The sequence below is a fragment of the Mobula hypostoma genome, chromosome 1 (assembly GCF_963921235.1).
Source record: "Mobula hypostoma chromosome 1, sMobHyp1.1, whole genome shotgun sequence".
NCBI classification, from domain to species: Eukaryota; Metazoa; Chordata; class Chondrichthyes; order Myliobatiformes; family Myliobatidae; genus Mobula; species Mobula hypostoma.
In genome coordinates, this window is record NC_086097.1 from 49,863,530 (window position 1) to 49,875,982 (window position 12,453).

Genomic DNA, 12,453 nt, shown 5'->3' on the forward strand with positions numbered 1-12,453 from the left:
TCACACCGGCGACTGGACTCCGTAATAGGGCTGATCTAATATTTTTAAAATTAAGTACGAATTGTTATTTAAATAGTTCCGTAATGTTAGAAATCAAAGAGCTGATAATATTTTATATTAAACACCTATCGTCTGAAATAATGTACGTACACTAGAACTATTTATTAATCGAGCGCCTCTGCTCTGTGCTTCGCAAAAGGCAGAATCTCCCAGTGGGCACCCATTTCGATTCGACTTCCCATTCCCGTGTCTGTCTATGGACTCCTCTACTTCCACGATGAGACCAAACTCAGGTTGGTGGAAGAACAGCTCATATCTGGGTAGCTTCCAACCTCATTGCATGAACATCGATTTCTCTACCTTCCGGTAATCTCTCCCCTTCCCGCTTCCCGCTTCTCTGTTTCTATTCCCCAGCCTGGTTAGCTTCTCACACCTTCTTACGTTCTCATCACCTCCCCTTGTTAAATGTCCACTGTCCTCTTGTCAGATTCCCCCTCCTTCAGCTATTTATTTCTTTCACCTATCATCTCCCAGCGTCTTACTTCATCCCTCTACCCTCCCCTCACTTGGTTTCACCTATCACCTACCAGCTTGTACTCCTTCTGCTCCCCGCCCCGCCTTATTCTAGCGTCTGCCCCCTGAAGCACCTTCAATTACTCCAAAAGACTGAGGTTTGGTAAAATACTGAAAGGCTTTTATTCGCTGTACAATACGACCCCCACAGTGAGTGTCTGCCCCCGGACTGAGGGGGAGGGGCAAGACGAACACCTTTATACAGGATTCTGTGGGAGGAGCCACAGGGGCAGTCAGCAGAGGGGTGCGTCCAGACAGTTAACCGAGTTACAACATATATACATGGTTTACCACACCCCCTTCCTTCCCAGTCCTGGTAAAGGTAGCGGTCAGAAGCGTCGACTTTTATTCCCCTCCATCGATGCAGGCTGATTTGCTAAATTCCTTCAGCGTTTTGTTTGCGTTGCTCAAAATTCCCAGCATCTGAAGAATCTCTTGTGTTTACTATTAGCAATAATCCATGTAACAAAAATATTAGTTAAATTTTCACGTTGTTAGACATACTTAGATTATTTGAGTTCAAATTGGTAAATAGTTATAGCGGAGATGAGGCACAACTCAGACATGTGCATGGAAACACGAAATGCGATTGCAGAAATTTATTCTCCTGTTTCGAACGCTGATAAAATGGTTAAATGCAATATTTGCACAACTCTTCTTAACATCAGGGAGTTAACAACAGAACGCTCAACCTATTATCTTCTTATGTGCCGATAGATCTCGCTTTTCCAGTTCGGTCCCGGATTCCCCGTATTTGCACTTACTTCAGTGCTTTTAGGCATAATCTTCAACTCCTCATGTTGACTTTATCCACAGTCTTGGAAAGATAAACGTTTATAATTCGTCCCCCAGTTAAGTCTGCTGGCAAACAGTGTCTTTGGCTGTTCTTTTATTACTAATGCAAATTTTGGTTGCTGAACTGAAGAAAAGTAGCCAGAGTAATATCCATAAAACTGTATAGGGGCGTAGCGATATCTTCCAGCGTAATAAAGTACAGATTGAAGGGTAAAGTCTAAGTGTACAGGCAGGATAATAGAATTTTCCATGCAATTTGATCGATGCGCTCCAAATATTGGACAGACCACGTTCTACGGCGTTGTGTCGGTTCACCTTGCATGCCAGGTAAAGTTAGATTTGGTTCAAGCTTTCTCCAGAGAGGAAGCTCCGTGTACTGTGGTGGAGCCCAGGCCGGTCACCTTCCCTCTCCCAGTCCCAGATAGAGAGAGCGTTGTCAGGTGGCGGCTGACGTCAGGAACCTGGTGTTGGCGGCGGGGGTGGGAAGGGAGCAAGGCAGCCGGGAGATGAGGCGGCGGCGGCGGCGCGGCACCTGAGCTTCCCGGTAGAGCTCGGCGCTGTCTCCGACTGAAGGTGAGAGTGGCTCTCGCTGCTGGACTGCGGTTGTGCCTCCAGGCGGGAGCAGCCGATTCTCCGGGCAGGTTCGGCCTAGCGCGGCAGACAGTCGCGTTGTCGCCGCCGGTACCAGGGCGGGCGGCGGCTGCCGAGTCGGGGAAGCGGCCGATCGGAGAGGCTGCGGGCCCGGGGCGGGAGGCGCGGCATCGGCCTCGCGTTGGCCATCACCTGTCATAGGCTGGGCTGGGTGGTGGCGAGCTCTCGGCCTTTCCGAATCGTCACATCTTTCAGTGAGGGATTTCCATTCAGATGTTTCATTCTAATCCTAGTTGTCTGGAGCCTAGTTCATTGTTCTGCTCGTAGATCATATTGTTTTAATATTTAATGACAGATGGTCGTGAGGAAAAGGCGACGATCAAAGAGGAAGGCTTGGATGTTTTCCCTTTTCATTTTTGAAACAGCCCAGATTTCCTAAATGAATGAAGAGAAATACTAATTGCGCTAGGATTATATAAATTGTGGAGGATCATAGATTTTGCAGGTTCACAGAGACGTGGGTTCCCTTCGATATTGTTTCGGTTAATGTTTTCATTCAGCGAGGCAGCTTCCAATTTTTGTGCAGTTTAAATTTCGGTCCCGCTATTATCTTTAAAACTGTAGCTTAAAAATAGTTTGTTTTACCAATATAACATGCAATTCGTGTCGCGAATTTTTTCGAGGAGCCTTAGCAAATTTGGTGGATTTGCAGTTTTCTGTCTGCTTTTGCTGGTTTTATTTTGGTGACATGTGGCGAATAACAGAAAAAGATGGGTGGAAACTGGAGAGGGCGACCTACTTTCGTGGTTTGAATGCGCTGTATGATTTCAGTGCAATAGTTAAAATAGGAGTCACCAGTACTCAGTGTTCATTACATTATCTTTGTTACAAAACGTGCTGAAAATTGTCTTCTTTCTTTCCTTCAGCCTTGCCTTCCTAAGCAACCAAACTGGAAAATACTGCATGACTGACTGGATATCCAAGATTAGTTTCAAGACAATAATCAGCTCTATGCTCTTAAGTATTTCAAGACCCTGGAAGAGAATTGTGTGCATGTAATTATTCCCAGATATCAAATCTTTCCATCTTGTTATAATTGTATGTGTTTCACTTGTTAATATCATATTTGACTAAATAATATGAGAGCTTAGAGGACTTGTGAAGATTGATTTTTAATGATTGAATTTAGTTTATAGTACTTAGTGAAATATTAATTAAAAAATCATTGTTTTAATTATTGATCAATCTTGCATTACACAAAAATAACATTTTTTCTCCCCCTTTACTCCAATTTTTATTTTAAAATAAATTTTAAGAGAAAAAATACTACAACTTATTAATCAAATCTGTTGTACTTGTTTTAGCATGTTGAATTGTGGAAATTAGGTGCCAAAACACCAAGAATGAGTGTTACTTCGTGGTTCCTGGTGAGCAGCTGTGGCTCTCGCCACCGACTCCCGAAAGAAATGATTTTTGTTGGGCGAGAAGATTGTGAACTAATGCTTCAGGTAACTAATTTTAACTGTGAGTTGACCTATTCACAAATAAATTATCTATAGAGAGAGAACAAATATACAACAGGAAAGCAGTGGAAGATTGTATTCTCATTGGGACTGTAAGGTTATTGTTTTTTTTTGCTGTTAACTCATTCCTGGATATTCCTGTACCACTCACTGGCAAGAGTACATCTCGATAGAGACTTATTCCCAGATGTTAGCCAGTGGTACAAAGAGGTGTGTTCTAATCCTTGGCCTTGCGCTCTTTTGTTTTCCTTTATGTTATTACCTTAGGAAAAGATTTAATTTAGCACTTCATCCAGTTGTTCCACATACATGAAAATTACAGTTCTGGCTCATAATTTTCTTGAATTTTGCTAGTCTTAAACCTTTCCTTTTCAGTTGAGAATAAAGAATTTTGGAAATATTTTCACTGTGCCTTTAGTTCATTTATAACTTTTGGTTGTTTTTGCTGACAGAAATGTCAGGTAATGAGAAATCAGTGCTGAGTTATCTTTGCATACCTGACTGAGATCTGTAGTTAAGGAAAAGTAAAATTATAGTTTTAGGTTTTTGTGCTAATATAATGATGTTTGGTCCTTGCATTCTCATACATAATGCAGGATTTGGTCAAAAGCATTATAATGATTTTCATAAAGTACTACAGCACAGAAACAAGCCCATTTAGGCCATTTAGCCTGTTACTCCCATCGATTTGCACCTGGACCATACGCATTTGCACGATGGACCATATATTGTGTCCATATATTTATCTAAACTTCTCCTAAATGTTGAAATTGAATCTGCCACTATCAACTTGTTCCACACTCGCACTGCTTACCGAGTGAAGATTATGTAACCCTGCTTACATTAAGCCTATCTGTGGTTCCCCCCCCCCAAATGTTGTAAATCTCTAACAAATCTCCCCTCATTCTCCTGCAGTCCAGGGAATAAAGTCCTAACCTCTTCAGTCTTCCCCTATAACTCAAGTCCGGTAGTTCCAGTAACATCCCTGTAAACTTTCTCTATATTCTTTCAATCTTATTGATATCTTTCCTGTAGATAGGTGACTAAAACTGCACAGAATACTCATCAATGGTTTTTTTGCTCTCTTTTTGTACCACTTACTTATTATTTATATATGTAGTGCAAAAAGAGAGCAAAAAAAAGACGGTGAGACCAATTGTGTACAGGAACATATGCATCGAGTATGGGTTGAACACTCCCAAGTCCAAATGGGAAACACACAAGAAGGTTGTGTAGAAGGACAGAGGTAAATATGCTGGGACTTCCAAATATGGACTGATAAGCTGTTACTGGCCAACCAACCAGACATAGTAATACTGGAGAAGGAACAGAAGAAAGCAATAGTAAAAGATGTGGCAATCCAGAATGACAGTAACATCAGAAAGAAAGAATATGAGAAGCTGGAGAAATACCAAGGCTTGAAAGAGCAGATAGAAAGGATGTGGACAGTTAAAGCCAGAGTAATCCGAGTGGTGATAGGAGCACTTGGAGCTGTGACACCTGGACTGGGAGAGTGGCTCCAACAAACCCTGGGAACGACACCTGAGATATTGGTCCAGAAGAGCACACTACTAGGAACAGCAAGGATACTGCGTCGAACCCTCAAGCTCCCAGGCCTCTGGTAGAGGACTCGAGATTGAGGGAAAAATACACATACATACCATCCATAAGGAGTGAGAACAAAATTATGTATATGTGTGTTTATGTATGTATGTGTAAATGTGTTTATGAGTGTATATACAGGTATATCATAGATTTTAAAATTATGTATTGCAGTGTACTGCTGCCGCAAAACATATTTCACAATGTGTACAGTAGCATAGTGGTTAACACAATGCTTTACAGTACCAGTGACCCAGGTTCAATTCCCACTGCTGTCTGTAAGAAGTTGGCATGTTCTCCGCATGACCGCATGGGTTTCCACCGGGTGCTCTGGTTTTCTCCCACAGTCCAAAGACATACCTGGTGGTAAGTTAATTGGTCCTTGTAAATAGTTTTGTGATCAGGCTGGGGTTAAATCAGGGGTTGCTGGGCAGTGCAGCTTGAAGGGCTAGAAGGGCCTACCCCACACTGTATATGGATAAATAAATATTAAACCTGATTCTGATTCTACAACTTCAAACTAACACCCAATTCCTGTACTCAGTACTTTGATTTACAAGGGCCTGTTTACAACCTTAACTAATTGTACCTCCACTTTCAATGAATTATGTATCTTTACTTCTAAATCCCCCTGTTCCACCACACTCCTCAGTGCCCGACAGTGCACATTCATTGTGCAAGTCCTACCCTGGATTGTCCTCCCAAAGTGCAACACCTCACCTTTGTCTGCATTAAATTCCATCTGCAATTACTCAGCCCATTTTTTCATCTGGTCCGGACAATGCTGCAAGCCTTGATTCTTTCCTCAATGTCCACGGCTTGTGTGTACTTTGAGTACATGTGTGCTTACATGAAGATGTTGATGGATGTGAGTGCTGTGTGTGGGATGTTCTTGCTTGGTCTTATATCAGTTACTGGGATGAGGGAACTTTTTTAGCATGGTAACAGGCCTTGTGGCCCAATGAGTCTGAGTAGTCCAATTAAACCCATTGAACAACTAACCCTAACCTGTACATCTTTGGAATGTGGGAAGAAACTGGAATACCTGCAGGAAACCCACACAGTCACTGGGAGAACATATAAACTCCTTAAAGGCACTGGCAGATTTGAACCGGGGTCATAACGTTTTGTTAACTGCAGCACTGTCGTATTTCCTTACTAGTATGGATTTTATTCAGTTGTTTTCTCCAACTAATTACTCTGTTCCTAATGTTTCGGAAAGGTTATTTGTGTTATATCTTGGAAACTGTACCAAAATATTTTTTCAATTGGTCTTCTTTAGCTGTCTTAAATTTATTTATCTGTACAAGGTCTAGATTTGACTGCAACTTTTTCATATTTTTAATATTTCGATCCAGCTGGAATGAAGGATAGTCAGTATGTTGTTAGGAATTGAATCAATTCAATGTTAATGATTGACATCAATGTATACAGTCATTATCCTGAGGTGGTTCTGTAACTTTGAATATTTAATTGCACTTCCTTCTTAATAAATAAATTCAGTCAGTCTTAAACTACTGGTTATTACAGTAAAATTAATATATTAACATACCAAACATTACCAGTGGAAGGAACCTAAAGCAGATTAAGGTGCTGGGAAAAGCTGGAGACCTTGACATCTTTTATTTAAGCATTAAAAAAGATGTTTAAACTAGTATTTAGCATGTTAGACCTATTTATAAAATGTGCGATTTAAATGTAGCTGTCACTTTGGGGTACATTTTAGCACAAAGAATTATTCTTTTAAGGAACTTAAAATAAAATTCAGCCTGAACCAGTGCGATTAAAAGCTAATGCTTCTCCTTGTCAGGAAAGTCCAAAAAAAAACGGGTTTGAGCAGTCTGGATTAAATTTCTAATGGGAGTTGCTCAACAGCTCCAAACAACAATCTCACAAGAATGGTTGGTGTAAGAAATAAAATGGTAATGATGAAATTGCTCTTCCAGGCTGGCTTGGGGCCAAGTAGAGCAACCAACTTGTTGGACATATTTCATTTTAGCCCTCACTTTGACAGTGTAGGTTCCAGATTCTATTGCTCTTTGCTGCTACTTGGTATATATTCAACAAAACCATGCAAACCTTATTTGTTGCTTCACAATGAATTTGTGTACTATCACAAATAAAAGCTGTGAATGCTTACCACTGCTCTTCATTCTAAGCTAGAGGATGTGCTCTTTAATATTGAATTGAATATGATAATGAAATGACATAAAATATCTTATTCTGCTGTGGTCCAGTTCTATGGAATTCGGTATGTCTGCCTATCCTACAAGAATAGGTTGCTCCCTCCATGGCAGTACTGGAGTGCGTCTTCACTGTTAGGACTGAGGTAGTTCAAAAAAGGCACCATGCTTGCCCAAGTCTGGTTGAGAATTAAATGCTAGTCTTGCTAGTTGTACTCACAACCAATGAAAGAGAAATTATATTTCCAGAAAGCAATTGATGCCAATTTATTTCACCTTTGATAATTTTTCATGTAATTCGAATTAAATGCTTTAGTTTTACACATTGTCCCTTGAACATATTATTTTTAAGTTGTGCATGAAATGCTAGTGGTTGTTGATGTTCAGTGGGAGGAGATGCAGTGCAGTGTTTTAGTAATTTCTCACCATCTAGGTAGCAAATCGCCCGGATTTGGAAAATCAAGTCTTTTTATTTTGAGAATCTTAAATAAAAATAGAAAATGCTGCAGATTCTTAGCAACCAGATGACACCTGTAGAATGAAATAATGTAGATTGAAGGGTTTTTGATCTCAAATATTTTTTGATGCATTTCTTTTTCCACAGATGCTTCCTGAACTGCTGAGTGTTTTCAGTGTTTTCTCTCTTTCAATGCAAAACTCTTTAATAATTATAAAATCAACAGAGCAAACAACAACATGACTATTAATTTTAAATAGGTCCCTATAGCATCTGTAAGTGGAAAATATTTAGTGGTAATAGAAATCAATAGAAAATACTACGAATATCAAATGTATGAAACTTTCATCCCCAGTAGGGTTCAGAGACAGTTAAAGCTGGAAAAGCATAGAATTTTGGATAACTTCATGAAACTGCATATTGAAGGAAGGCCTGAAATGGCCATCATTTAGCCTGTCACCATAAACTAATTTGACTGTTTTTTTATTGTTCTGGTTTTTACTTGTATTCTTTCTGAAATCCTGGAATAGTTGAACTGTAAAAGAATTTTCACCTCCACAACTACCTTCCTTATCCCATTCATTGTGTGTTTCTGTATTCTTCCTTTTCTTTCCTTGTTTCATCTGCCAGCTGCTGTTTCCTGCCCTAATTAAGTTTTCTTAGTCTCTCCCTCCTTTTTAACCATTCATTGTCTCTATTCTCCCAATCTGATTTCTCTTTCCATCTGTGTCAGCTTTCCCTTGCCTTTTTCCTTTTTTTCCTCATTGTATCCTTGCTTGCTTTGTCACATCACCCACCCCCCAACTTTGATTGAAACAACACACATCAAAGTTGCTGGTGAACGCAGCAGGCCAGGCAGCATCTGTAGGAAGAGGTGCAGTCGACGTTTCAGGCCGAGACCCTTCGTCAGGACTAACTGAAGGAAGAGTGAGTAAGGGATTTGAAAGTTGGAGGGGGAGGGGGAGATCCAAAATGATAGGAGAAGACAAGAGGGGGAGGGATGGAGCCAAGAGCTGGACAGGTGATAGGCAAAAGGGGATACGAGAGGATCATGGGACAGGAGGTCCGGGAAGAAAGACAGGGGGGGGGGACCCAGAGGATGGGCAAGAGGTATATTCAGAGGGACAGAGGGAGAAAAAGGAGAGTGAGAGAAAGAATGTGTGCATAAAAATGAGTAACAGATGGGGTACGAGGGGGAGGTGGGGCCTTAGCGGAAGTTAGAGAAGTCGATGTTCATGCCATCAGGTTGGAGGCTACCCAGACGGAATATAAGGTGTTGTTCCTCCAACCTGAGTGTGGCTTCATCTTTACAGTAGAGGAGGCCGGCTTCATCTTTACAGTAGAGGAGGCCATATCAGCTAAGGCCCCACCTCCCCCTCGTATCCGCTAAGGCCCCACCTCCCCCTCGTACCCCATCTGTTACTCATTTTTATGCACACATTCTTTCTCTCACTCTCCTTTTTCTCCCTCTGTCCCTCTGAATATACCTCTTGCCCATCCTCTGGGTCCCCCCCCCACTTTGTCTTTCTTCCCGGACCTCCTGTCCCATGATCCTCTCGTATCCCCTTTTGCCTATCACCTGTCCAGCTCTTGGCTCTATCCCTCCCCCTCTTGTCTTCTCCTATCATTTTGGATCTCCCCCTCCCCCTCCAACTTTCAAATCTCTTACTCACTCTTCCTTCAGTTAGTCCTGACGAAGGGTCTCGGCCTGAAACGTCGACTGCACCTCTTCCTACAGATGCTGCCTGGCCTGCTGCGTTCACCAGCAACTTTGATGTGTGTTGCTTGAATTTCCAGCATCTGCAGAATTCCTGTTGTTTGATTGAAACATATTGGTTGAATAAAGGGAAAAGAAACTTACATTTATGTGGAGCCTTTCATGACTTCAGAATCATTGTTTTAAATGTTACTAGCATCCAGCCTAGAGTGGCTTTTGCTGTTAAGTAGAATCTGTTTAATATAGATATGAAATTCAATGTACCTATACAAACAAGAGAAAATCTTCAGATGCTGGAAATGCAAGCAACACACTCAAAATGCTGGAGGAACTCAGCAGGACAGGCAGCATATATGGAAAGAGGATAGTCGACATTTCGGGCCGAGACCAATCTTGATAAAGGGTCTTGGCCCAAAACGTCAACTGTACTCTTTTCCATAGATGTTGCCTGGCCTGCTGAGTTCCTCCAGCAATTTGTGTATGTCGATGTTTATATGATGCCATTACTGTCCTATGTGTTATGAGTTACTTATAATACAATAAGAAACGTGCTAAATTGGAACCAATTAGCACAATACTGGAAATAGCTATTTCCCTCTGACCGCCTAAAATTCATTATACATGTTCTCCCAGTCTCGCAGTGTAGACAAGCAGCATGCAGTAATCAACTATGACACAGCAGCAGATGAGCATCGGGTAAAGGACCTTGGAAGTCTAAATGGGGTATGTAGGAAAACAATAGAGTCATTGTTTTACACCATAAGTATTTTCATGTTAATACAGTTCACTGGCTCAGAAAAATATTTAATTTTACTAAGATGAAATTCAAATCATGGTAAGCATGTGCTCTTCAATCAAAAGGTTCCATGATACAGTTTTGGTTTGAAATTCTGCCTTTTTAAAAACTGAGACATTAATTATTTACTAAAGTTACTGTTAATTTTTAGCCATATTGAAAGAAGTGTCTTAACCTTTCCTTTGCATTTGAACACTTCTCGTGCACTTGTAATATTGTACTTAAATTTCTCTTTGCAGACATTTGTAAATGATGTAAGGATTCCTGACCAAATTTACGTAACACTAAAAGTGAATGACACCGTTCGATTTGGATATGATATCCTTTCTTAATCTAATCCACCTTTGAAGCTCTTATTGGATTTATAGTTGCCAGTGTGGAAGTTTTGATGTACAGTGCTGTGGTGAGATTAATCCTGTAGAAGTGAGTGCAATTTTGTTCTGTTATGCATAAGAAAGGAGAAGCTTGCCTTCTGTCAAACGTGGAAGCTGAATGTGAATTGTTACCTCGCCAGATCAATTCTGAATGCAGCTTGAGTATCAAAGTCCATAAGCAGTCTCTTGACTGTAATAACAATGCAAAAGTAAGGCATATTCAGAGCATTGGGGTGCAAATGAATAAAGATTACATGCCTTGTATGAAGGATGAGGTGGACTATATGACATATTCTTTGTCTTTACAACAGCAATCAGCAAGTTTTCTAAATGTGAATATAAAATTATGCGAAAAAGGTAATGGTCTTCTGTATATTTTTGAAAAGACTTCATGTATTCAGTGAGGTTATTTCATGGGGAGAAATGGTCAATATCATGGAATGAGAACACTTAACCTGGGAATAGTAATCTTAAGTGTTAATGAGCATGTACCGCAAATGTCTGACAATTTGAAGGTTTGAGATTGTGAGGATAGACTACTGAGGTGTATAATGTTGTGGTACAGGTTTTCGAAACCATCATGCATGTAGCTTTAAGAAGTACTCATGGAAATGCCTTTTAATGTAACAGATTTCCAATGAGATAATCTTTGTTTACAGGAAAGTGAAAAAAAAAGCAGTAATTTTATACCTTACATGAATACTTCTTCAACAGCAGACTGAAGTGGACAATATTAGAGTCAAAGCGAAGTCAGCATAGAAACCGGTCCTTTGGCCCATCTAGTCCATGTCGAAATAATTTAAACTGCCTACTCCCTATCGACCTGCACTGGGACCATAGCCTTCCATACCCTGACTATTCACGAACCTATCCAAAACTCTATTAAATGTTGAAACCGAGCTCACATGAACCACTTGTGCTGGCAGCTCATTCCACACTCTGATGACACTCTGAGTGAAGAAGTTTCTCCTCTTGTTTCCCCTAAACTTCTCATCTTTTTCCCTTAACCCATGACCTCTGGTTGTAGTCCCACCCAATCTCAGTGGAAAAAGCTTGCTTGCACTTACCCTATCTATGCCCCTCATAATTTTGTATACCAGCATCAAATCTCTTCTCAGTCTTCTTCTCTCAGACCCAGCAACATAAATTTTCTCTGTGCTCTTTCAAACGTGTTTCCTGTAGGAAGGTGACCAAAACTGCACACAATACTCCAAATTAGGCCTCACCAATGTCTTGTACAACTTCAACATAACATCATCTCCTTAACTCAATATTTTGATTCATGAAGGCCAACGTGCCAAAAGTTTTCTTTCAACCCTATCTATCTGTGACACCACTTCCAATGAATTATGGACCTGTATAACCAGATCCCTTTGTTCTCATACACTCCTCAGTGCCCTACCATTCACTGTGTTAGACATATCCCGGTTAGTCCTACCAAAGAGCAAAACCTCACACATGTCTGCATTAAATTCCGGATCTGCCATTTTCAGCCCATGTTATAATGTGGTTGTATTCCAGAGTGCCAACTAGGTTCAAGGATTCAAAGTACATTTATTATCAAAGTATATATGCATAATACAACACTAAAATTTGTCTTTCCCACAGTCACAAAACAAAGAACCGTGGAACTAACCTGTTCAAAGAAAAACATCAAACATCAAACCCCCCCACCCCACCACACGCAAAACAAAGCATACAAATGACAACAAAAGAAGGAGCAAAAACAAAATCAAATATTCAGCTCAGTGTTCATTATATGCAAGCCACCCTGATTCAAAAATCGCCCAAGAGTAATAACAAAAAAAGAGCCACCAAAACTAGAACACATCATAAACCAGA

The 12,453-nt window shown here is 40.6% G+C and overlaps 1 protein-coding gene across 5 annotated transcripts in view; it reads left to right on the forward strand.

Moving 5' to 3' along the window:
* Window positions 1-618: 618 nt before the first annotated feature.
* cep170ba (centrosomal protein 170Ba) overlaps window positions 619-12,453 on the forward strand; it is a 64,905-nt gene continuing 53,070 nt past the window's right edge. For 2 of the 5 annotated variants that reach the window (XM_063048291.1, XM_063048309.1), the window contains exons 1-5: window positions 625-1,941; window positions 2,886-3,014; window positions 3,324-3,467; window positions 10,075-10,164; window positions 10,477-10,555. In XM_063048291.1, the coding sequence (XP_062904361.1) occupies window positions 3,363-3,467; window positions 10,075-10,164; window positions 10,477-10,555 (274 nt within the window). In that variant the 5' untranslated portion in view covers window positions 625-1,941; window positions 2,886-3,014; window positions 3,324-3,362. Of the gene's footprint in view, window positions 1,942-2,885; window positions 3,015-3,323; window positions 3,468-10,074; window positions 10,165-10,476; window positions 10,556-12,453 lie in introns of all 5 variants that reach the window. The other 3 variants (XM_063048318.1, XM_063048300.1, XM_063048327.1) reach the window with 3 other exon arrangements.